The 24,193-nt window shown below is 38.9% G+C and overlaps 3 protein-coding genes across 5 annotated transcripts; 2 read left to right on the top strand and 1 right to left on the bottom strand.

Annotated features, from left to right (window-relative positions):
- The first annotated feature begins 230 nt into the window (after nt 1-230).
- On the top strand, nt 231-10,123 carry LOC308102069 (sodium-coupled neutral amino acid transporter 7-like). 2 transcript variants are annotated; one of them, XM_080451661.1, is made up of 12 exons: nt 231-314; nt 2,512-2,861; nt 3,159-3,212; nt 3,980-4,124; nt 4,805-4,949; nt 5,031-5,129; nt 5,312-5,369; nt 5,857-5,971; nt 6,226-6,373; nt 7,478-7,677; nt 7,769-7,820; nt 8,539-10,123. In XM_080451661.1, the coding sequence occupies exons 2-12, from the start codon at nt 2,607-2,609 to the stop codon at nt 8,639-8,641; spliced, it is 1,374 nt and encodes a 457-aa protein (XP_080307787.1). In that variant the 5' UTR covers nt 231-314; nt 2,512-2,606; the 3' UTR covers nt 8,642-10,123. The 2 variants fall into 2 exon arrangements, with proteins under 2 accessions (XP_080307787.1, XP_080307788.1); XM_080451662.1 differs by having other exon boundaries at nt 275-314; nt 2,414-2,861.
- A 481-nt stretch (nt 10,124-10,604) lies between these two features.
- Nucleotides 10,605-16,317, bottom strand: LOC308082468 (lysosomal protective protein-like). Of its 2 annotated transcripts, XM_080424222.1 has the most exons (12): nt 16,036-16,317; nt 15,050-15,161; nt 14,161-14,298; nt 13,702-13,860; nt 13,473-13,564; nt 12,958-13,042; nt 12,721-12,861; nt 12,447-12,604; nt 11,719-11,881; nt 11,539-11,628; nt 11,177-11,308; nt 10,605-10,831 (listed from the first exon to the last, which is right to left on the bottom strand). In XM_080424222.1, the coding sequence occupies exons 1-11, from the start codon at nt 16,209-16,211 to the stop codon at nt 11,225-11,227; spliced, it is 1,398 nt and encodes a 465-aa protein (XP_080280348.1). In that variant the 5' UTR covers nt 16,212-16,317; the 3' UTR covers nt 10,605-10,831; nt 11,177-11,224. The 2 variants fall into 2 exon arrangements, with proteins under 2 accessions (XP_080280348.1, XP_080280347.1); XM_080424221.1 differs by having other exon boundaries at nt 10,605-11,308.
- Nucleotides 16,318-17,013: 696 nt separating this feature from the next.
- Nucleotides 17,014-22,336, top strand: LOC308091098 (sodium-coupled neutral amino acid transporter 7-like). Its single transcript, XM_080436439.1, has 10 exons — nt 17,014-17,360; nt 17,658-17,711; nt 18,482-18,626; nt 19,295-19,439; nt 19,521-19,619; nt 19,792-19,849; nt 20,337-20,451; nt 20,685-20,832; nt 21,941-22,140; nt 22,232-22,336. Exons 1-10 carry the CDS (start codon nt 17,106-17,108, stop codon nt 22,285-22,287), a joined length of 1,275 nt encoding a protein of 424 aa, XP_080292565.1. The 5' UTR covers nt 17,014-17,105; the 3' UTR covers nt 22,288-22,336.
- The last annotated feature ends 1,857 nt before the right edge of the window (nt 22,337-24,193 follow it).

Consider the following 24,193-nt stretch of genomic DNA (forward strand, 5'->3'; position numbering starts at 1 on the left):
CATAAACAACTAATATACTGGTTAACCACTTAACCTTTCACTGAAAATAGCATCTGCTATTTTCAGTGAAAGCTTTCCCCACAATAACAGAAAACAAAAGATACTAGTATTGAGCCCTGAGGGACTCCGGTTACCCCTTATGGGGTTTAAGTGGTTAAGAAGACTACAATTCCCAGAACTCCAATCACATGATACCAGGTCACGTGATGTCTCACTGCTTGTTCTAAGGTGCGGACCACCGTGGTGGCCACTCCACACACAAACACCCTCTCATTCTGAGGACAGGACAGGAGAGCTGCAACATACTGGACCAGGTAAATGCCCTCTGCAAATGTCATATTATTCTGTAAACCTGTGTCCACAAAGTAAACAACATTGGCAAATAAGGATATTTGTTTAAACGTAAATGGATGGTCTAGAAAGATTTGCTTTTGTCTGGTTAACGTTGGTCAACATTGAGTTACCATTTCCTATGCAGCGTTAATCATGTCAGATTTATTCTTCTGTTATTCACTAAGTAAATCACAGCTACTAAACGTTAATTGCCTGAAACACGGGTAGCAGTTTTAGCTGTTAGCAGGTAAAATCTGGCTTTTTCCCCCCTGTACTATTTAATGCTAGTAACATTGAAATAAGTCAACGTTAACATAACCGTCTTGTCCGTTTTAGATATCTGGGATTTTGTGCCTCCTAGGTTTCAGGTCCTCACTTAATTGTAAACGTTGTTCTGCTAAACAACAACAACAACACTACTATTCATTCAGTGTTATTATTAGGTTAGCTTAGATCTGGGTGCTGGTTGGTCATGTGACCCGCAGATGTCGCTATTCCAGGTTCCTGGAGTCAGGAGGTGATATCAGTGGTGGAAAAAGTACTCGAATTTTTTAACTTAAGTAAAAGTATCAATACTGCAATGTAGAAATACTCTGGTAGAAGTCAAAGTCCGGAATTCAAAATTTACTTGAGTAAAAGTACAAAAGTATTGGTTTCAAAATGTGCTTAAAGTACCAAAAGTAGAAAGTACTTATTATGCAGAATGTCCCATTTCACAAGTTTTCAAATGTATAAAAATGATGCAGTGCTTTGTGAGCTTGTAGATCGGCTATTTTCAAATGGCAGAAATGTATATAGGGTTGAAGTGGATACTGTATGTGTTGTTGTTGTAATCAAAATCTACAAAGTAACTAGCAACTAAAGTTTTGTAGTGGAGTAAAAGTATAATATTTGCCTCTGAGATGATGTAGTGGAGTAGAAGTAAAAGTATTGAACATTGGAAATACTCCAGTAAAGTAACAAAATTGTACTTAAGCACAGTACTTGAGTAAATGTACTAAGTGACTTTACACCACTGGTGATAATGAGATGTGGTGTGTGGACTGAGCCAAGACTTTAATGCATTATGGACCTCAGACTTGGCACGACTTGGCTTGCGCAAAGGTATGCTGCAATCTGCGGTACTTAACATTAAAACGAACTAAAACCATGCTTATTTGATTGATATTGTGGTCTCAGTGAGGAAGGAAGGGTTCATTATTCCAAAGTGAATTCATGAATTGCATAAAATACGATCAGTAAAGCTCTCTTCACTGATCACATGCCTTGTGGGGCTGACTGGGATGAAATAGAGTTTTTACAATGATTTTTTTATTGTAGTTTAGAGTCTTTCCACTTCATAAACTGTGTTCTTCTAGAGTTCATACAATTAATTGGTCATGAGTGTTTTTTTATGACTTTGAAAACTTAAAGAGTTTGCTCATAGGGCAACAACTGTATGGTGTTTTTTTTTAACCATACAAGTCTTTATTTGATATTGATAGAATAATAATTAGGCATAAGTTTGAAAAAACAAATCTTTAACACTTTCCGTGAAGCCCATTTTTATATTGTCCATATCTGATATATTGGCCATAGCTGAATGGGTAGAGAGGCCCCCTGTGAAGAACATAAATGTAGAAGTAGACTAATCACAGAAGGTCCAAGGTTTGATTCCTGGCAACGGCAGTCTTCGAGGTGTCCCTGAGCAAGACATTTAACCCCTAACTGCTCGCTGTTATAATGCACAGTGTGATTATAAGTCACTATAAGTGGTCATTGAGCATTATAGTATTTATAGAGGGCTTATAACTATAATACTGTTATAGCAGATTATAATGCATTATAAGTATGTTTATAATCCATAATAGATATGGGCTATATACAAGGTTTTATAGATATCTTTATGCAACTTCTGCAGCATAAAAAAAAGTTGAAAACCATCCACTATTTGTGGTATCCATTCACAAAAACATTTGACTAATGAATCCCTTTCTGTTAAGTTTTCATTGTTAACGGGATGTTTTAATATTTTAAACTGTACCACTTTGTTTTGCGTTTCTCATAATGAACTTTACTTGTGAACAATGTGTCATTGGAGGTCACTGAGTAAGTGAGACAACTGCCACTTTGAACTTGGAAGTCAGAGAACAGGCTGGACATTTACACTCTTATGTGATTTCTTGTCCCCTCACACAGGCTGAGCACCCTGCCTGTTCCTAGAACTTCCTACACTCACATTGTGAGGTTTTGAGGTCGTTTTTTGTGGAGTCCTTGCAGCTTGACTGTTAAACATGGCGATTAACAGTGACACAGCAGACTGGGTTGGAGTAGGGAGTGAGGACCCTGGAGAAAGAGCATGGCTCTTGCAAAGCCCCAGTGTGGATTCTGTCCCACACCTCGATCCAGACAGGAGAAAGAGTAATGGCGTGTCGTCTATGGGAGCTGTCTTCATTGTAGTGAACGCAGCACTGGGAGCGGGACTCCTAAACTTCCCAGCAGCCTTCAATATGGCAGGAGGCGTGACTGCTGGAATAATGCTTCAGATGGTGAGAAGTTCTGAGAGAGGAACTCTTCTGTTCTAATATGCAGTTCATTTCTCCACTTCATGGAAGACATGTTCACGACTATTAACATTTTTGTATAAAGATCTCATCATACTTGCAACTTAAGCATTCCTACAGTATTTGTTGATTTCTACTAGTATAGTTGTGTCACAAATGGTGACCGTTGTCTGTCAACTACAAACTCATACTGTATATGGACCCTCTTTTGATCGACCACAACATTATTTATAGACACGGTAACGGAAGAACATAATGTAATACTTTTTCTTCCTATTTCAGTTCATGTTGACCTTCATTATCACTGGATTGGTGGTCCTGGCCTACTGTTCCCAGGTGAGTGTCTGTCTAGGCCGGGTCTATTATGTCACTTGGTAATGATGGTCTGAAATACTTTCTGCCTTTCTCTCATGCTTTCAACCTGTCTGTATCGACTTATCGATCGATCACTCGCAGCCCTATAACTCTATAGCCCTGCTATAACTATGTCTCTTAACTTGCTCTGCCTGCCCACTGCCTGTTGGTATTGAAGTTATTTGAAATGTGTTATTTATGCTGTGTATTTAATTTGTAAGATATGTATTTAATTATGTATTCACATGTTGCCATATGTTCATCTTTGATGAGTATTTGATTAACTACCATATTTAATATTTTAAATAGATATACTGTAGTCAGAATCAATAGCTGATAGTCTGTTGCTATGCGTAACTCATCTTTTTTTTATAATCAGGAATTCATGTGTTCATAGCCAAAATAACTTTATACTCAATGGTTCGAGAGTACTTTATTTTATGTTTTGTTGCACGACAAAAAGAACATATTTCCACCTAGTTATTGTTGTCACGTGACCAGTGTTAATTTAGTTCACTAAGACTAAAAATATTTTGATATTTAGTCGACTAAGACTAGACTAAGACTAATGAATTTCAGATTACTAAAATAGTACTAAAGGACTAAATCAGAATTTGCTGTAAAAATGAACCCTGCACATGACGTACACAAGTCGTACGACAAAATACAAATGAAGGCTGACTGTATATCCATCATAATGCATGAGATTACATTGTTTTTACCTCATTGGTCCCTTGTGTTATTACTAGGTCAGTAATGAAAGCACCTATCAAGAGGTAGTGAGGGCCTCTTGTGGGAAGGTTACAGGCGTTTTATGTGAAGTGGCCATTGCTGTCTACACCTTCGGCACCTGCATTGCATTCTTCATTGTCATTGGAGACCAGCTAGACCGCTGTGAGTGTATGCTTTTGTATTGAATTTCAGGTTTCATTTTTCTATCTTAACTGTTAGTCCGTTTTTATAAATGCCACTATTCCATATGTGAGTCAGTTTTACGTGCTGCCAGAATCAGGCTCTACCTTCTCACATAAGAGCAAAGGGTGTCAAAGCCAACTACTACTACTTCTGCTTTTACAGTCTTTAAACGTATACATCACATGACCCTTCCATGCAATTGCATGATCTGAAGTGCTGACAGTATAGAAATTCTACCTCCGTCTGCTTATGGTAGCAGAATGTGACCGGTGACGCTTCTATCTGTTGTTAACACTTCCCTCTCAATTCTGCATATCTATCTAGTTGTATAGCTATATTTATATTCATATTTATATATATACACACATACACACACACACCCACACCCACAGTATACAGTATGTCATGAGTCGCGACAATGTAAATACCCTGTTCCTTCCTCCAAGGTGATAACTGGTGCAAGAATCTATGAACAATGTTTCTATACAAATAATACAGTGTAATACAGTGCATTGAACTTGACTTACATTTTTATTTGATAGTTTTGTTTTGATTCGAAACAGAACTATTTCAAGTAAAATAGTCAAGTTCTATGGTGTGCACTGGATTATGCATTACAATATTGTGTAATATTGTTTACTTTGTCCTTTTTTATATAGTGATGGCTGCAATATATCATGAAGGGGAAGCGGAGGTTAATAGCAATTGGTATACGGACCGCAAGTTCACCATTGTTGTTACTGGGGTCCTGGTTATTCTACCGCTCTCCATCCCCAAAGAGATTGGGTTTCAGAAATATGCCAGGTAATTATCACTCAACAGTTTTAACATTTAATTATGCCCTGCAAATGTAACATGAGATATCCGTCTGTGTTTTTATTATAGTACATTGAGTGTCATTGGTACCTGGTACGTTACCATCGTTGTCATTATCAAGTACATCTGGCCTGATAAAGAGGTGGTTCCAGGCTACATTCCTACCAGGTGAGCTCTTAATATTAGTATGTAATATCAGTGTATGCCATGACCTCCTTTATATTCAATTTACAGCTTTTTCTCCTGCTGGGATATGATGATATCAAAGCTTAAACAGCATATTGATGATTATTTACCTCTCATTCAAACCCTAACATAAACATTGTGCTAAACCAGTGTGTTTCTTACAGTGCGTCTTCCTGGACTGCTGCGTTCAATGCAATGCCCACCATATGCTTTGGTTTCCAGGTACTGTATAATTTTAGATCATGAAGTTTGCCCAACAACAAAAAGAGGGACATAGGGATGTTGCTATAAACTTAAGCTAATGTATATGCCTGTCAGAGAAAGCCCCCTCCCATCCAAATAAAGTGATATACTGTAGGCACATAGAAGGTGAACTAGAACGTTGTAACAAAGGTAGATAAAATGTCCAAATTGTTACTCATTCAAACTCCATTCAAATTCTATTATTGAATTTATTACCATTACCATTGCACTGTAATGTAAAAAATATACATACTTCAGTTTGGGGGGCAAGCTAAAATATTGGAAGGTTAAATGCCAAAATTGTGTTTAATGTCCTGTTTAGGCCAAATGATGTATTGGTCAATCACTACATGTACTGCAAGTGTTTGCCTGTTTGGCAATTGCTATTACTTGTTGTGACTTCTATTGAATGTTGAGAGAAATTGATTTACTCCTCCCTCCTTGTCTCTCTCCTCCTATATCACAGTGCCATGTCAGCGCTGTCCCAGTGTTCAATAGCATGAAAAGGAGTGAGCTTAAACCTTGGGGAATTGTAGTCACTTTCAGCATGCTTATCTGCCTCTTTGTGTACACAGGGACAGGTATGTTGTTTATGTGTCTCTGTCTATTTTTCAAAATGCAAAGGTTTTATATTGGGGTGCATCAGCTTGGGTTCTGAAGAAGACCATGTGTCGAAACGTTAATCTATAATAAAGCCTTGATTGGGAGCTTTTGCAAAATCACAGTGTGAGGACATATATATATATATATATATATATATACTCAGTGGTTTTGAATGTAAGTTACAATACCCAACACAATAACACGGTGGTAATTTAATATTCTCCATCTGCAGGTGTCTGTGGGTTCCTGTCATTTGGCTCCAATGTTAGTCAGGATGTGCTGATGTCATATCCTCCTGATGACATTGCAGTTGCCATCGCAAGAGCTTTCATCATCGTCTGTGTTGTCACCTCCTATCCCATTTTGCACTTCTGTGGCAGGTGAGGCAATGCTACTGAGGCACAGAAAAAGACTGTGGTACACAGTATCTCTATAGTCATTAAACGAAATAGGTCTTTAACATTTTTCATATTCCATCCTGATTGGCTAAGATTGGCTTCCAAAGTTTACAGGATTGCTTCGTTTTGAACAAAATGCCACAAAACATGAATACATCGTGCGATTTCCGTGAAATGTTTCAAGCATATTCCCACCAGGCCGAGGAAGAAATGCCACTTGAAAATGTTCTAATCAGCCTCATGGTGGCGTTATACCAGGCCGATTTGCGTTTTTACCTATAACTGCACCGATCTGTGTAAAACTGTATGCGCACTCCCTAGACCTAGAGGCCAAGGAAAAACCTTTGCCCTGCATTTTTCACATCTGCCATTTATAGCGCCACCAGGAGGCCAACTTATGTAAAAAAGAAAAAAAATGATATTACTCCTTCAGATTTTATCAAAATTTCACGCAAATCGGTACACATGATCTCTATAGTCATGTGATCAAGACTAATCTGTCGATATTCCATCCTGATTGGCTAAGATTGACATCTAAAGTTTGCAGTGGCCCGTTTTGAACAAAATGCTGCAAATCATGAAGGCAGCGTCCGATCGCGGTGGAACTGTGTGCACACACATTCGCACATTGATTTTTGCGAATTACGCCTACAAATTTGTCCAAACATCACGCAAATCGGCACACATTATCACTTTAGTCAAGTGATCAAGACGGATCCGTTCTATTTTTCATATTCCATCCTGATTGGCGAATTCCGGACATTGCTGGCCCACAACTGACTCAGCGCTTATTTGGTTTTGGTCAACATTGTAGCAGCAATAATAAACAAGGGGTATAGCATGCTGTAATAATAGAACCTTTTCCATATGAGAGAGTGGCAAGACGCAGTCCTACTACTAGGCTATCGTCCATACTTATGGTTCCCCTCTAAAACTCCTTTATTCCCAACCCCCAGAATACATATCCTACAACTTGTCATCTTCTTCTGGTCTGGGTGTGATCATTAGAAAATGTAATTCTCAATGGTGCTAATGTAGTATTTTCTCACTGTAGTGAAAATGAATATTACTGTTACATTCTTCCAGGGCGGTTATAGAAGGACTGTGGCTGCGTTTCCAAGGCGAGCAGGTTGAGGTGTGTGTGCGACGTGAGCAGAGACGCAGGATACTGCAGACGCTGGTGTGGTTTTCTATCACCCTCGTCCTTGCCCTCTTCATCCCAGATATAGGACGGGTGATATCACTAATTGGAGGACTAGCAGCCTGTTTCATCTTTGTTTTCCCAGGTATGATTGTATGATATTTGGCACTGTGTAAAGCTTTAATGCCACAATAATTGTGATACTTTAACATCTGTTCATTTATTTTTTTCAATAGGTCTGTGTCTCATTCATGCCAAGCTTTCAGAGACCGAGAGCAGATCTCCCAGGTAAGATAGATTGATCATTACTTGGCAACGGGTCTCTCAAGTGAATTATTTTATTTCCTTTCAGTTGGGAAACCAACCAGCAACCATATTTATTGGGAATGTCCCGATCCAGTCTGAAAGATCAGTCTCAGAGCCGATCAAGACAATCTAATCAAACGCTTAAGTTCAGAGTGCCGACAATCTCTCTTACTTTGTAGGGCAAATAAATTACGCCGCTATAACTATGACTATATCACTCAAAATCTTGGTTTTGATATCATTTTGGTGCAAGCTGGGTAACTACATTGCTGTTACAAAAGAAGTAAGAGAATTCTAACATTGCGCCAGAATGCACTGTAACCGATCTACAATCTCACGTGTTGAGATGCAACACGGTGCAGTTAGGCCATTTTCGCTGTAGATCACCGTCGTACGACAAAGTAGAAAATAGGGCTCAAGTGATTTAAAGGGGAAAATTGAAGTAGTCCAACAGCCACTCCTACTTAATTTGATTGGCTTTACTAAGTAAATTTTTGCAGCTGTATTATCTGGTTAAGTATAAATCTTGGATAGGGAGGGGATTCTGTATTGGCAGATTAATATTAAATTACTTGGATCCCTAAGAGTTATGCAAGCTAATATTTTTTTTACATTTTCAATGCATGAACTGGTCCTCTGGTGCCATTTGAAAATATATTTCTAACTCTTATGACTTTCATGTTGCTTCTGTCACCTACAGTTGGCATGTGTTGGTGGTGTATGGTGTAATCACAGTTTCGCTTGGAGCATTCATCTTTGGCCTGACCACCACCAACTCCATTATTCAAGACATTAACAGCTAAAAAGGCAGTTTCCTGGATACAGAGGCATCTTCGCTAGAAGGAATGGTGTGATTAATTCTCTGCTGCTATTCTGAACTATTTGAATGAACTAGAATGAGATGAAGAGGATGCAACTCAAGACACACTGATTTGAATACTCTCCTACTGCATGTCATTTCTCCACTCCTTGCTGAGCAAATGCCTCAGAGGACTTACCTCAACCATGGGGCACTGTTGTCTGATTTAACAGAAGACAGAAGACAGATAACTTTCCTTTTTTATTTTTGTGCCAGTTTTTATGTTGCATGTTGTTTTAAATATTGTTCTCTTTTACGGTAGAAGCAGCTTTGGGGTTCTACCTGTTTGAGGTAGTGGGGCACTGAACTGCCTCTGTCATCTCATAGCCCTGGGGTGAGAACCCCAATCTTATTGTATATAAAGTCCTCATGATCAAACTGGAAGCAATGTTTGTACGCCAAAATGGTGGTTTATAAATCTTTTAATTTAATGTGCAATAGTTACCAACTCTCCACCTGGTCCAGACTTGACTTTCAAACATGTTAGAGTTCAGTGTTGATGTATAGCTGACTTGACAAAGAAGTGAGCTGCTTTTTTATTTAATTTCCCTTTTTTTCCATCCTTTTTTTTTAGAATGTCATGCTTGCTTCTCCCATTTATGGGTTAACAATTGTAATCATTGTTACGGTTTGGTCTGTTTATTTCCCCAGCCAGAATCAACATCTACAGTATTATACTTTTCAACTCCATTGCATTGACATTATTTTTTTTATACATCTTCAATTTACACAGCTGAACTACTGTGTTTCCTGAAATGCATTGAAATGAAACTTTTTTATTTTGGCACTACATTACTATAAAACAAGGTGCAAAGAGGGAGTGGCAAAACAGAAGAAGCAATTTCTTACAATCACACCTAAGGTAGACATTACTGTATGTGCATTTGTATTCATGAAGCCCTGTGTATGGAGGCTTAATTTCTCTGACATTAATTTCATGTGTCTTCTAGGGTCACCCTAATTTATCTAATTATGTATCATAAGGAAGCAAAACATGGTTTACTCATATAGAGCTTCCAAGAATGTAAAAGTAGCCCAAAGAGGTTAACCATTTGACTCCAACTCCAAACTCAGCGCTGCTGCAACAAACGGGTTAATCTGCCAGCAGCAGTTAAACCAAAAACAAGAATGCCTAAGCCTATGTACAGCACACCATTGTGTGACGCTCATGATGAAACCCCCTTTGGTCTCCATACTTGGATGTTTGGCAGGTTTTTAAAATAACATTTGTATGATTAGTTTTACAATTCCATAAACATGTCTTGCCATCATGGTTAACTGGCCTCGTATAACCTTGTGGTGCATGTCTTGGGAAATTATAAAGTTCTTTTGGGGTATTGGATCAATTACTATACTTGACAAGTGTATTTGTGTTTTGAATGACTATACCTGTATGTACAGTACATGTAACTAAGAAGGGATATAAAATCAGGGGATTCTTTAAAATTGCAGTTTTGTCAGTGACTTATGAAAGAATACTTGTCATATCTGTATATTTTAGGAAAATTATCCGACAGCTAGGCTCAGCATATATGCTACATGTTCTCACCAGACCTTTATACTGATCACATTTCTACCAAAGAAATATTTGAGACACGGTCACTGATATCGTTGCAGTCGGGCATAAACCTCCAAATTTAAACAGTAATTAATGCCCTGCTTCAACTACAGTGTCACACAAAGGAGCTGATCTATAAGCTCACAACGTATCGCATTGTGAGCTTGTAGATCAGCTTTAAGTTAAGTGGTTAGGTGTGCGGGTTTTATAAATATTAACCAATGAAAGTATTAAGAGCTTGTGCCTAAACTACAAACTAATTGAAAAGTGATGTGTTGTCTTCGGTCTATTTGTTCCGTCTCCCCCCAATAAATAACTTCAAATCTAGATTTGAATGAATCCATGACACGGTAGTTCAGACAACTTTAATACAGACACAAAATTCACATAAAAATGAAGACTGCTCAAGACAATTTGAGCTAGGTTGTTCAGAGCTGACAAGTCCCTTTAAGGCACACCCGATTTGACAATAGTACAGTGATCTAATAAAGCTAGCTTCAGAAGCATAAAGTTAGACTTGTGGCTTGATGATTTAAACCATATATTGATTAGGAGTTCTTCCCTGAGAAAAATGACCTGTGCTCACTACTAGGGGTGTGCCGATACACTAATTTCACCAAACGATACGATATTTGGCTCACAACTTCGATACGATACGCACTTTTTTTATTATGAAAATATATGGGGGAGAGAAAATGCAAACAAATAATTCTGTTTTTGCATTATTCAGACGCAACCGTTTTGAATCCAAATAGGGCAATAGTGTGACACCTGACCCGAAAAAAAAAACAACATGTTGTCACCCTTTTCACCTCGGGGCTGTTTTCAAGCCTGATAATTTTTTTTCTTTTCGATATTTTTTTCCCCCAAAACGATACATATCGTCACGAAAACGTATCGCGGGACGATATATCGGCACACCCCTACTCACTACACACAAGTGTAGTTATCAACGTTTCTCCAACATGCTCAGTAGGAGCCATTTGTTACAAAAGACTGGAACATGTGGAAAGCTGGGCCTGGAGCCCACTGGGGAACCATGTGTCCTGCACCCTGGAACAGAGGATAATCAGTTTGATTGAATATTTTAACAGTTTGAAAATAGTACAGTCGTACGATTATACAATGATGCTAAAGGCTGTTAAGTTATTATCTTTAAAAAAAAAATATATATATATATATATACACACACACACATACACACACACACACACACACACACACACACACACAGACCCCCAACCAGGGCAAATAAGTGTGATTTGTTGACTACTAATGCTTACCTTAACCGTCAGGAATGTGACGTTCCCAAACTGTTGGTAGAAGCCAGCAATCTGGTCATCGTAAAACCAACTCTGGTATTTGGTGGTTGCCTATGAGAAAAGTTTACATACTTAACATGCATGTACAAGATCCAAGTCATGTGCATCTGATAATTAGCTCTTGAATTAAAAAAACCCCACCTTCTGGCCAAGGTCTTCCACGAACCACTGGTCTCCCAGAAAGTTACAGGCCATGTCAGTGTCTCCATTGTACACCAGTGCCCGGACACCCAAAGACAACAGCTTCTGATAAACCTCCTTCACCGTTGGGTAGACAGTGGAGTATTGTGCTCCAACCTCAGAACTACAGATGAGAAAAACAATTTATATGATGAGGACTAACCTCTTTGTGACCATCAACTCAACTGCAGGACAAGGGTGTGTCAAGTTAGTTTCAAACAAAACTGAAAATAATTTGTGATCAACGTGGTACACTCAATCCCAGTAATTTGTGATCAACGTCACTGGTACACTCAATCCCAGTCATTTAAGTCACGTCTATATATGTAAAGTATAATGTATTTGAGCTGACAGACCAAGTTCACTAGTGTTATGCTGCGTCACCCTAATCTTAACCAAATGAACCCTAGGATCCTAGTCTGGGGCGAGCAGTCTGTGAAAATAACCTACAAGCTCAGAACATGTCACTTTGCAACGTAGATGGCCATTTTTGGCAAATGGAGTCGAGGGAAATGCTTATAGAGCCCTGGGGAACCCCGGTCAACCAAGTAAATAACATTTAATTCCAATGCTTTCAACCATTACGTCTACATTTAATTTGGTACTCTTGTATGAACATGTTGCTTGCTGAAAATTGATCAACAAAAAATTATGCTTTTTAGTTTATCGGTTATGTTGTCATAATTTACCTGCAAAGGTCCCACGGTGGTAGTGTGTCTGGAATGTGCAAAGCCTTTCTCACATCACCCCTGATAAGCCAATTCATCTGAGCTGTACTGTTGATGCAAGGAGGGACGTGACTCAAAGACGGAGGGACGTCACTCAAAGACAGAGGGACAAATGCAGTCTGCAAAAACAAACAAAAAAATAAAATGCAAATCAGTGATTTGCTTAACAAAAACCAAGATCAGATATGCATTTAAGAACCAAAAACTGCCAATTGCTCATGAAAAGAACACTCACTTGAGTTTCCCAGTACTTTCTGTAGTTTGTAAAGAGATGGCGCATGGACATTTCATAGGCTTTGATTCCACCTGCACAGTCCAAGTATAGTGCATACGAATTGAGCCCAGACTCGTAAACTATCCTGAAGGCCAGATTTAGCTGCGAGTGGGAATGAGTGCAGACACTTAAAAATCACTCAAATACAACAAAAAGTGCATGTGCATATTATACAGTAAGTAGACATGCATATTGTACCTGTGTCTTGCAGGCATCCACACTGTTATTGTAGAAGTTACAGCTTCCCTTCTCACAACAATTGATGTTCAGATCACGCCATAAACTGCAGAGAGAAAAAAATAATAATCCTAACTTTACTGCATTTGTGCAAAATGAGCATTTGCAAATTGATTGTAGCCGAAGAAAAATCTAGTTACAAACCCCCCCTCCCCAATCCTTAAAACTATCGCACTACACCAATGTCTAAACTTAACCACGCTAAAGAAAAAGGCCAATTTTTTACAAAAACAAATTAACCACACTAAACATTACAGTCATTTAGCAGACGCTTTTATCCAAGCGACTTACAATAAGTAAACCTGCCTACAATCAACCATATTTAATAACCTTGGGCTGTTTACACAATGCATCATGGGCATTGTCCTGCAGCAAATCGGCCAGTAGAGGTGGAATGACCTCAGTTAAATATCTCTAGTGTAAATACTTTCCTTTGCCTAACTCAAGGAGACAATGGGCTCTGATTTGTTACTTACTCTTCTCCCAAGAGTCCATGGTAGTAAGCAAAGTAGACCAAAGATTGGTCATTGAGAGCAAAGCTACTGAGCCCGTTGCCCACTGCAAAGCCCTAAAAGAGAGGAGAACACCAAAATCACATAAATAATGAATGGCTCAGTGGCAAATTGAACGCCAACATCTTAATGCTAGAATTTTCACAGCACTACTGAGTGTGTAGTGCAGGTGAAACCAGGCTTGTTTGCTCACCTTGAAGTTCATTTTGCCAGTTCCAGTGACCACACGCTGACTCAGGGTTGGGGCATAGATACCCCCATAACTCTCACCAAATATGAAGAACTCATTTTGTGTGAAGTTGGGAAACTTGGCAAAGAAACTCTGTAGCGCCAAGTAATTATCATCAGCAACCTACAAGATAGATGAAATAAATAAAATGATGGGATTGTCAAATGCAAGGTTATGTATAAACTGTCAAAATAGTCTTAACCAGGGGTTCTTCCTTGAGGGGGTTCCTAATCAACCCTTACTGGTCTGCAACTCTGAGTGTACAAATGGAACCATTATGGAGGTCCTTGAAATTAAAAGGTTTGAGAACCACTGGTCTCAACCATGTTCTGTCGCTGGCACCTGAATTTCCCTCACGGAACAATAAAGGCATCTATCCATCTGTTCTCCTGGGCTTAATGACACTAAACAGACTGAACTCACCTGGTTGTCATCCGTTTTGTACTTCTGGTCATCAGAGTAAGAATAGCCCACTCCTGCAGGAGATTCCAGATATAGAATGTTGGCTATCTTGTTCCAGCTGAATTTGTTCTCATACAGTGTAGCCCCATCATCGTGTACCTGAAAAGAAACCTCATTTAGTTACTTTCAATCTGTGCTCATGTATGCAGCTAGTACAACCAAGAAGGGGAGAGGGGCGTCTACATGCAAGGCAATTCAACAAGGGAACTTCAAGTGCTTCACATAAAACAAGCAAAAATAAACTCATTATAAAGAGGGAAATTTAAATTCAGTGAAAAGTTCAATACCCATCTCCTCAATAGGAAATGTAGAGCAAAAATCACAATACAAAAAAAAGACATTTGAATACAATAAGAGTAAAATGGCAGAATAATAATTAAAAGACTCAATAAAGGCAGCAGCAAACATAATTTTAGCTGCGACTTAAAGAAAGGTTGTAGACCTGCACTTTTATGAGAGTATGTACCTGCACTTTTATGAGAGTATGTAGTCTGTTATAGTTCCAGATATGTGGTGCATAAAAACTCGACATTGCTTTTAGTTCCGATTCTGGGGATATAAAGCAGACCTCTCCCAGATGACCCAAGAGGTCTGGAAGTCTGGATGGTTCATGACAGCACAAGATAAGAAATGTATTTTTTTTTAAACCCAAAAGGAAACAGTAGGAGGATTTCTGATGTTGTATGTCCTCCAAGTTTTCATGATCGATCATACTAAATTGTGTCATGGAGCTGACTTAGTTTTAAGTAGACCCACACATCATGCACCAAGTGCATGTCTATTTTTGTTTTAATTTATCACAAGCGTGCCCATATACACATGGAGAGAAATCAATACAAAAAAAACTTGCATGAAAGGGGCCATTCTCTGACAGGAACCCATCCAGAGAACTGCAGCCAGGCCCGCCGTTCAGCCACAGCACCAGGGGGTCTTTCAGTGGGTTCCTCTGAGAGGTCACAAACCTGGGGATTTACAGGTTTAAATAATTGGACATCCTACAAGTAAGTGTTTACTTTACGCCAACAGGATAGTCCTAGTCACATGAATAAGAAGGCAATTGTGGCAGGGCTCACAGGAGGGAACAGATGACTTCAGGGTTTTAGAGCAAAGTTTTTTATTTCTATGCTGTTGGTCATGCCTTAGGTGTAAATACAGTATACTGTATTGCCAAAACTTCTGGAATCCAATAAGCAGATGGAACAAGTTATAATGGCTGTGTGCATTAGCTCATGCAGGACAGGTGTGTACTGTGTACTAGAGCCTACTTAGTTTGGCTCAGGCCAAGTGTGACTGCCTGCATTTAGAATATAGTCTACTCTGCTACACTCCAGGCACTTTAGCCTCCAAAAAAGGTGCCCACACACTCTGATGTGGTCATTCATTAACAAGGTGTGCACAGGCAGCACTCCATAAGTGTTGACTGTCATTAGCAAACAAGAGCAAAATCATCCAAGACTGCAAACTTATTTAGGAACCAACCATACTGACATAAACAGTAGATTTGTGATCATTTCAAGATAAATCAAAAACAAGCACAACCGTCTGTTTTACATCAAAAAGAGCCCATTTTAAAACGGGTTTAATAGTATTTGCATACAGTTTGACGAATGTTTTTATATACAAACTCACAACATGTCACTTGTAAGTTTAGATAGGGCTGAAGTGGTTAATGTACGTTTTGTAATAATCTACAACGTAACTAAGTTTTCAAAAAAATGATTTTGAAAATACTTCAGTAAAGTAAAAATCATTCAAATTAGTACTTAATTGCAGTACTTGAGTACATGTACTTAGTTACTTTCCACCACTGCTGGTTTAAAAGTGACTCAAACCTACCAGTAATGTAGAAACTTCCCTGGACCAGCATAGAGATAGCCAGACCACTGACGATAGTTTGGTTTAAATGCCATGCCAGGAAGCTCGGTCACCTCGTCGGGAGCATAGTGACACTGCGCCACGGTGAAGACACAGAGCAAGGCGACAAAACACGACAATACACCTCCAGAAAACATTATCTGTAGCACCGAACCGTTGATATGATCTGTCAGGAACACAACTTCTTCTATTAAGCTAGGCTTGCTGCCCTGTGCTTTAAACTGAAACCATGCAGGTCATGTGACTGCTCTGCAGCGTTGCCAGATTTCGTGAGAGAAATATAAGCAACCAGGTCTATGAAAACAAGCCACATGAACTTTTGATTGATTGAATACTTTATTAACAGTTTGCAACAAAAAAAAGCACAGAGGTACAGTTCCATAAAAAAGGATGCTAAAAGTATAAACCCAAGAAAGCACTATGGCTTGTTTCCATTGTGTATTCAATTCATCAAAAACATTTAGAGACAAACGAGTATAAACGAGTAGTAAAAAAAGAAAAATATGTAAGGTAAACAGTTGGGGGGTGGGGGCATTTCTGGTGATAAGCTTGGACTTTTTACATAAGCCATTTATATGGCATTATAAGTATGTTTATAATGCATAATAGATATGGGCTATATACAAGGTTTTATAGATATCTTTATGCAACTTCTGCAGCATAAACAAAAGTTGAAAACCATGACTATTTGTGGTATCCATTCACAAAAACATTTGACTAATCAATCCCTTTCTGTTAAGTTTTCATTGTTAACGGGATGTTTTAATATTTTAAACTGTACCACTTTGTTTTGCGTTTCTCATAATGAACTTTACTTGTGAACAATGTGTCATTGGAGGTCACTGAGTAAGTGAGACAACTGCCACTTTGAACTTGGAAGTCAGAGAACAGGCTGGACATTTACACTCTTATGTGATTTCTTGTCCCCTCACACAGGCTGAGCACCCTGCCTGTTCCTAGAACTTCCTACACTCACATTGTGAGGGTTTGAGGTTGTTTTTTGTGGAGTCCTTGCAGCTTGACTGTTAAACATGGCGATTAACAGTGACACAGCAGACTGGGTTGGAGTAGGGAGTGAGGACCCTGGAGAAAGAGCGTGGCTCTTGCAAAGCCCCAGTGTGGATTCTGTCCCACACCTCGATCCAGACAGGAGAAAGAGTAATGGCGTGTCATCTATGGGAGCTGTCTTCATTGTAGTGAACGCAGCACTGGGAGCGGGACTCCTAAACTTCCCAGCAGCCTTCAATATGGCAGGAGGCGTGACTGCTGGAATAATGCTTCAGATGGTGAGAAGTTCTGAGAGAGGAACTCTTCTGTTCTAATATGCAGTTCATTTCTCCACTTCATGGAAGACATGTTCACGACTATTAACATTTTTGTATAAAGATCTCATCATACTTGCAACTTAAGCATTCCTACAGTATTTGTTGATTTCTACTAGTATAGTTGTGTCACAAATGGTGACCGTTGTCTGTCAACTACAAACTCATACTGTATATGGACCCTCTTTTGATCGACCACAACATTATTTATAGACACGGTAACGGAAGAACATAATGTAATACTTTTTCTTCCTATTTCAGTTCATGTTGACCTTCATTATCACGGGATTGGTGGTCCTGGCCTACTGTTCCCAGGTGAGTGTCTGTCTAGGCCGGGTCTATTATGTCACTTGGTAATGATGGTCTGAAATACTTTCTGCCTTTCTCTCATGCTTTCAACCTGTCTGTATCGACTTATCGATCGATCACTCGCAGCCCTATAACTCTATAGCCCTGCTATAACTATGTCTCTTAACTTGCTCTGCCTGCCCACTGCCTGTTGGTATTGAAGTTATTTGAAATGTGTTATTTATGCTGTGTATTTAATTTGTAAGATATGTATTTAATTATGTATTCACATGTTGCCATATGTTCATCTTTGATGAGTATTTGATTAACTACCATATTTAATATTTTAAATAGATATACTGTAGTCAGAATCAATAGCTGATAGTCTGTTGCTATGCGTAACTCATCTTTTTTTTATAATCAGGAATTCAATATGTGTTCATAGCCAAAATAACTTTATACTCAATGGTTCGAGAGTACTTTATTTTATGTTTTGTTGCACGACAAAAAGAACATATTTCCACCTAGTTATTGTTGTCACGTGACCAGTGTTAATTTAGTTGACTAAGACTAAAAATATTTTGATATTTAGTCGACTAAGACTAGACTAAGACTAATGAATTTCAGATTACTAAAATAGTACTAAAGGACTAAATCAGAATTTGCTGTAAAAATTAACCCTGCACATGACGTACACAAGTCGTACGACAAAATACAAATGAAGGCTGACTGTATATCCATCATAATGCATGAGATTACATTGTTTTTACCTCATTGGTCCCTTGTGTTATTACTAGGTCAGTAATGAAAGCACCTATCAAGAGGTAGTGAGGGCCTCTTGTGGGAAGGTTACAGGCGTTTTATGTGAAGTAGCCATTGCTGTCTACACCTTCGGCACCTGCATTGCATTCTTCATTGTCATTGGAGACCAGCTAGACCGCTGTGAGTGTATGCTTTTGTATTGAATTTCAGGTTTCATTTTTCTATCTTAACTGTTAGTCCGTTTTTATAAATGCCACTATTCCATATGTGAGTCAGTTTTACATGCTGCCAGAATCAGGTTCTACCTTCTCACATAAGAGCAAAGGGTGTCAAAGCCAACTACTACTACTTCTGCTTTTACAGTCTTTAAACGTATACATCACATGACCCTTCCATGCAATTGCATGATCTGAAGTGCTGACAGTATAGAAATTCTACCTCCGTCTGCTTATGGTAGCAGAATGTGACCGGTGACGCTTCTATCTGTTGTTAACACTGCCCTCTCAATTCTGCATATCTATCTAGTTGTATAGCTATATTTATATTCATATTTATATATATACACACATGCACACACACACCCACACCCACAGTATACAGTATGTCATGAGTCGCGACAATGTAAATACCCTGTTCCTTCCTCCAAGACTCCAACTGGTGCAAGAATCTGAACAATGTTTCTATACAAATAATACAGTGCATTGAACTTGACTTACATTTGTATTTGATAGTTTTGTTTTGATTCGAAACAGAACTATTTCAAGTAAAATAGTCAAGTTCTATGGTGTGCACTGGATTATTCATTACAATATTGTGTAATATTGTTTACTTTGTCCTTTTTTATATAGTGATGGCTGCAATATATCATGAAGGGGAAGCGGAGGTTAATAGCAATTGGTACACAGACCGCAAGTTCACCATCGTTGTTACTGGGGTCCTGGTTATTCTACCGCTCTCCATCCCCAAAGAGATTGGGTTTCAGAAATATGCCAGGTAATTATCACTCAACAGTTTTAACATTTAATTATGCCCTGCAAATGTAACATGAGATATCCGTCTGTGTTTTTATTATAGTACATTGAGTGTCATTGGTACCTGGTACGTTACCATCGTTGTCATTATCAAGTACATCTGGCCTGATAAAGAGGTGGTTCCAGGCTACATTCCTACCAGGTGAGCTCTTAATATTAGTATGTAATATCAGTGTATGCCATGACCTCCTTTATATTCAATTTACAGCTTTTTCTCCTGCTGGGATATGATGTTATCAAAGCTTAAACAGCATATTTACCTCTCATTCAAACCCTAACATAAACATTGTGCTAAACCAGTGTGTTTCTTACAGTGCGTCTTCCTGGACTGCTGCGTTCAATGCAATGCCCACCATATGCTTTGGTTTCCAGGTACTGTATAATTTTAGATCATGAAGTTTGCCCAACAACAAAAAGAGGGACATAGGGATGTTGCTATAAACTTAAGCTAATGTATATGCCTGTCAGAGAAAGCCCCCTCCCATCCAAATAAAGTGATATACTGTAGGCACATAGAAGGTGAACTAGAACGTTGTAACAAAGGTAGATAAAATGTCCAAATTGTTACTCATTCAAACTCAATTCAAATTCTATTATTGCATTTATTACCATTACCATTGCACTGTAATGTAAAAAATATACATACTTCAGTTTGGGGGGCAAGCTAAAATATTGGAAGGTTAAATGCCAAAATTGTGTTTAATGTCCTGTTTAGGCCAAATGATGTATTGGTCAATCACTACATGTACTGCAAGTGTTTGCCTGTTTGGCAATTGCTATTACTTGTTGTGACTTCCATTGAATGTTGAGAGAAATTGATTTACTCCTCCCTCCTTGTCTCTCTCCTCCTATATCACAGTGCCATGTCAGCGCTGTCCCAGTGTTCAATAGCATGAAAAGGAGTGAGCTTAAACCTTGGGGAATTGTAGTCACTTTCAGCATGCTTATCTGCCTCTTTGTGTACACAGGGACAGGTATGTTGTTTATGTGTCTCTGTCTATTTTTCAAAATGCAAAGGTTTTATATTGGGGTGCATCAGCTTGGGTTCTGAAGAAGACCATGTGTCGAAACGTTAATCTATAATAAAGCCTTGATTGGGAGCTTTTGCAAAATCACAGTGTGAGGACATATATACTCAGTGGTTTGAATGTAAGTTACAATACCCAACACAATAACACGGTGGTAATTTAATATTCTCCATCTGCAGGTGTCTGTGGGTTCCTGTCATTTGGCTCCAATGTTAGTCAGGATGTGCTGATGTCATATCCTCCTGATGACATTGCAGTTGCCATCGCAAGAGCTTTCATCATCGTCTGTGTTGTCACCTCCTATCCCATTTTGCACTTCTGTGGCAGGTGAGGCAATGCTACTGAGGCACAGAAAAAGACTGTGCTACACAGTATCTCTATAGTCATTAAACGAAATAGGTCTTTAAAATTTTTCATATTCCATCCTGATTGGCTAAGATTGGCTTCCAAAGTTTACAGGATTGCTTCGTTTTGAACAAAATGCCACAAAACATGAATACATCGTGCGATTTCCGTGAAATGTTTCAAGCATATTCCCACCAGGCCGAGGAAGAAATGCCACTTGAAAATGTTCTAATCAGCCTCATGGTGGCGTTATACCAGGCCGATTTGCGTTTTTACCTATAACTGCACCGATCTGTGTAAAACTGTTTGCGCACTCCCTAGACCTAGAGGCTAAGGAAAAACCTTTGCCCTGCATTTTTCACATCTGCCATTTATAGCGCCACCAGGAGGCCAACTTATGTAAAAAAGAAAGAAAATGATATTACTCCTTCAGATTTTATAAAAATTTCACGCAAATCGGTACACATGATCTCTATAGTCATGTGATCAAGACTAATCTGTTAGATTTTTCATATTCCATCCTGATTGGCTAAGATTGACATCTAAAGTTTGCAGTGGCCCGTTTTGAACAAAATGCTGCAAATCATGAAGGCAGCGTCCGATCGCGGTGGAACTGTGTGCACACACATTCGCACATTGATTTTTGCGAATTACGCCTACAAATTTGTCCAAACATCACGCAAATCGGCACACATTATCACTTTAGTCAAGTGATCAAGACGGATCCGTTCTATTTTTCATATTCCATCCTGATTGGCACATTGCTGGCCCACAACTGACTCAGCGCTTATTTGGTTTTGGTCAACATTGCAGCAGCAATAATAAACAAGGGGTATAGCATGCTGTAATAATAGAACCTTTTCCATATGAGAGAGTGGCAAGACGCAGTCCTACTACTAGGCTATCGTCCATACTTATGGTTCCCCTCTAAAACCTTTCTCCTTTATCCCCAATCCCCAGAATACATATCCTACAACTTGTCATCTTCTTATGGTCTGGGTGTGATAATTAGAAAATGTAATTCTCAATGGTGCTAATGTAGTATTTTCTCACTGTAGTGAAAATAAATATTACTGTTACATTCTTCCAGGGCGGTTATAGAAGGACTGTGGCTGCGTTTCCAAGGCGAGCAGGTTGAGGTGTGTGTGCGACGTGAGCAGAGACGCAGGATACTGCAGACGCTGGTGTGGTTTTCTATCACCCTCGTCCTTGCCCTCTTCATCCCAGATATAGGACGGGTGATATCACTAATTGGAGGACTAGCAGCCTGTTTCATCTTTGTTTTCCCAGGTATGATTGTATGATATTTGGCACTGTGTAAAGCTTTAATGCCACAATAATTGTGATACTTTAACATCTGTTCATTTATTTTTTTCAATAGGTCTGTGTCTCATTCATGCCAAGCTTTCAGAGACCGAGAGCAGATCTCCCAGGTAAGATAGATTGATCATTACTTGGCAACGGGTCTCTCAAGTGAATTATTTGATTTCCTTTCAGTTGGGAAACCAACCAGCAACCATATTTATTGGGAATGTCCCGATCCAGTCTGAAAGATCAGTCTCAGAGCCAATCAAGACATGTTTAATTTGCCCGAATTAATTAAGCCCGATCAAAGTCTGATCCTTCTACCACATTGCTCTCCTGTCTATGTCAGCTGTCATAGACTGTAGGTGTTGTAAACGGACATTACCCACAACTTGCAGCAGTAAGGCAGAAACACGTATTTACTGTTCAGCAGCTGCTAAATTGTCTGCAGTGTGGAGATATTTTAAAGGGCAATTCTAGCCAAATTTCTCTATCTTCTGAGGTCAATCTAATCAAACACTTAAGTTCAGAGTGCCGACAATCTCTCTTACTTGGTAGGGCAAATAAATTACGCCGCTATAACTATGACTATATCACTCAAAATGTCTTGGTTTTGATATAATTTTGGTGCAAGCTGGGTAACTACATTGCTGTTGCAAAAGAAGTAAGAGAATTCTAACATTGCGCCAGAATGCACTGTAACCGATCTACAATCTCACGTGTTGAGATGCAACACGGTGCAGTTAGGCCATTTTCGCTGTAGATCACCGTCGTACGACAAAGTATAAAATAGGGCTCAAGTGATTTAAAGGGGAAAATTGAAGTAGTCCAACAGCCACTCCTACTTAATTTGATTGGCTTTACTAAGTACATTTTGCAGCTGTATTATCTGGTTAAGTATAAATCTTGGATCGGGAGGGGATTCTGTATTGGCAGATTAATATTAAATTACTTGGATCCCTAAGAGTTATGCAAGCTAATATTTTTTTAAACATTTTCAATGCATGAACTGGTCCTCTGGTGCCATTTGAAAATATATTTCTAACTCTTATGACTTTCATGTTGCTTCTGTCACCTACAGTTGGCATGTGTTGGTGGTGTATGGTGTAATCACAGTTTCGCTTGGAGCATTCATCTTTGGCCTGACCACCACCAACTCCATAATTCAAGACATTAACAGCTAAAAAGGCAGTTTCCTGGATACAGAGGCATCTTCGCTAGAAGGAATGGTGTGATTAATTCTCTGCTGCTATTCTGAACTATTTGAATGAACTAGAATGAGATGAAGAGGATGCAACTCAAGACACACTGATTTGAATACTTTCCTACTGCATGTCATTTCTCCACTCCTTGCTGAGCAAATGCCTCAGAGGACTTCCATGGGGCACTGTTGTCTGATTTAACAGAAGACAGATAACTTTCCTTTTTTATTTTTGTGCCAGTTTTTATGTTGCATGTTGTTTTAAATATTGTTCTCTTTTACGGTAGAAGCAGCTTTGGGGTTCTACCTGTTTGAGGTAGTGGGGCACTGAACTGCCTCTGTCATCTCATAGCCCTGGGGTGAGAACCCCAATCTTATTGTATATAAAGTCCTCATGATCAAACTGGAAGCAATGTTTGTACGCCAAAATGGTGGTTTATAAATCTTTTAATTTAATGTGCAATAGTTACCAACTCTCCACCTGGTCCAGACTTGACTTTCAAACATGTGAGAGTTCAGTGTTGTCAAGTGAGCTGCTTTTTTATTTAATTTCCCTTTTTTCCATCCTTTTTTTTAGAATATCATGCTTGCTTCTCCCATTTATGGGTTAACAATTGTAATCATTGTTACGGTTTGGTCTGTTTATTTCCCCAGCCAGAATCAACATCTACAGTATTATACTTTTCAACTCCATTGCATTGACATTAATTTTGACATTACATCTTCAATTTACACAGCTGAACTACTGTGCTTCCTGAAATGCTTTGAAATGAAACTTTTATTTATTTATTTTGGCACTACATTACTATAAAACAAGGTGCAAAGAGGGAGTGGCAA

The sequence above is a fragment of the Gymnoscopelus braueri genome (assembly GCF_963280865.1).
Source record: "Gymnoscopelus braueri genome assembly, chromosome: 1".
Taxonomy (NCBI): Eukaryota; Metazoa; Chordata; class Actinopteri; order Myctophiformes; family Myctophidae; genus Gymnoscopelus; species Gymnoscopelus braueri.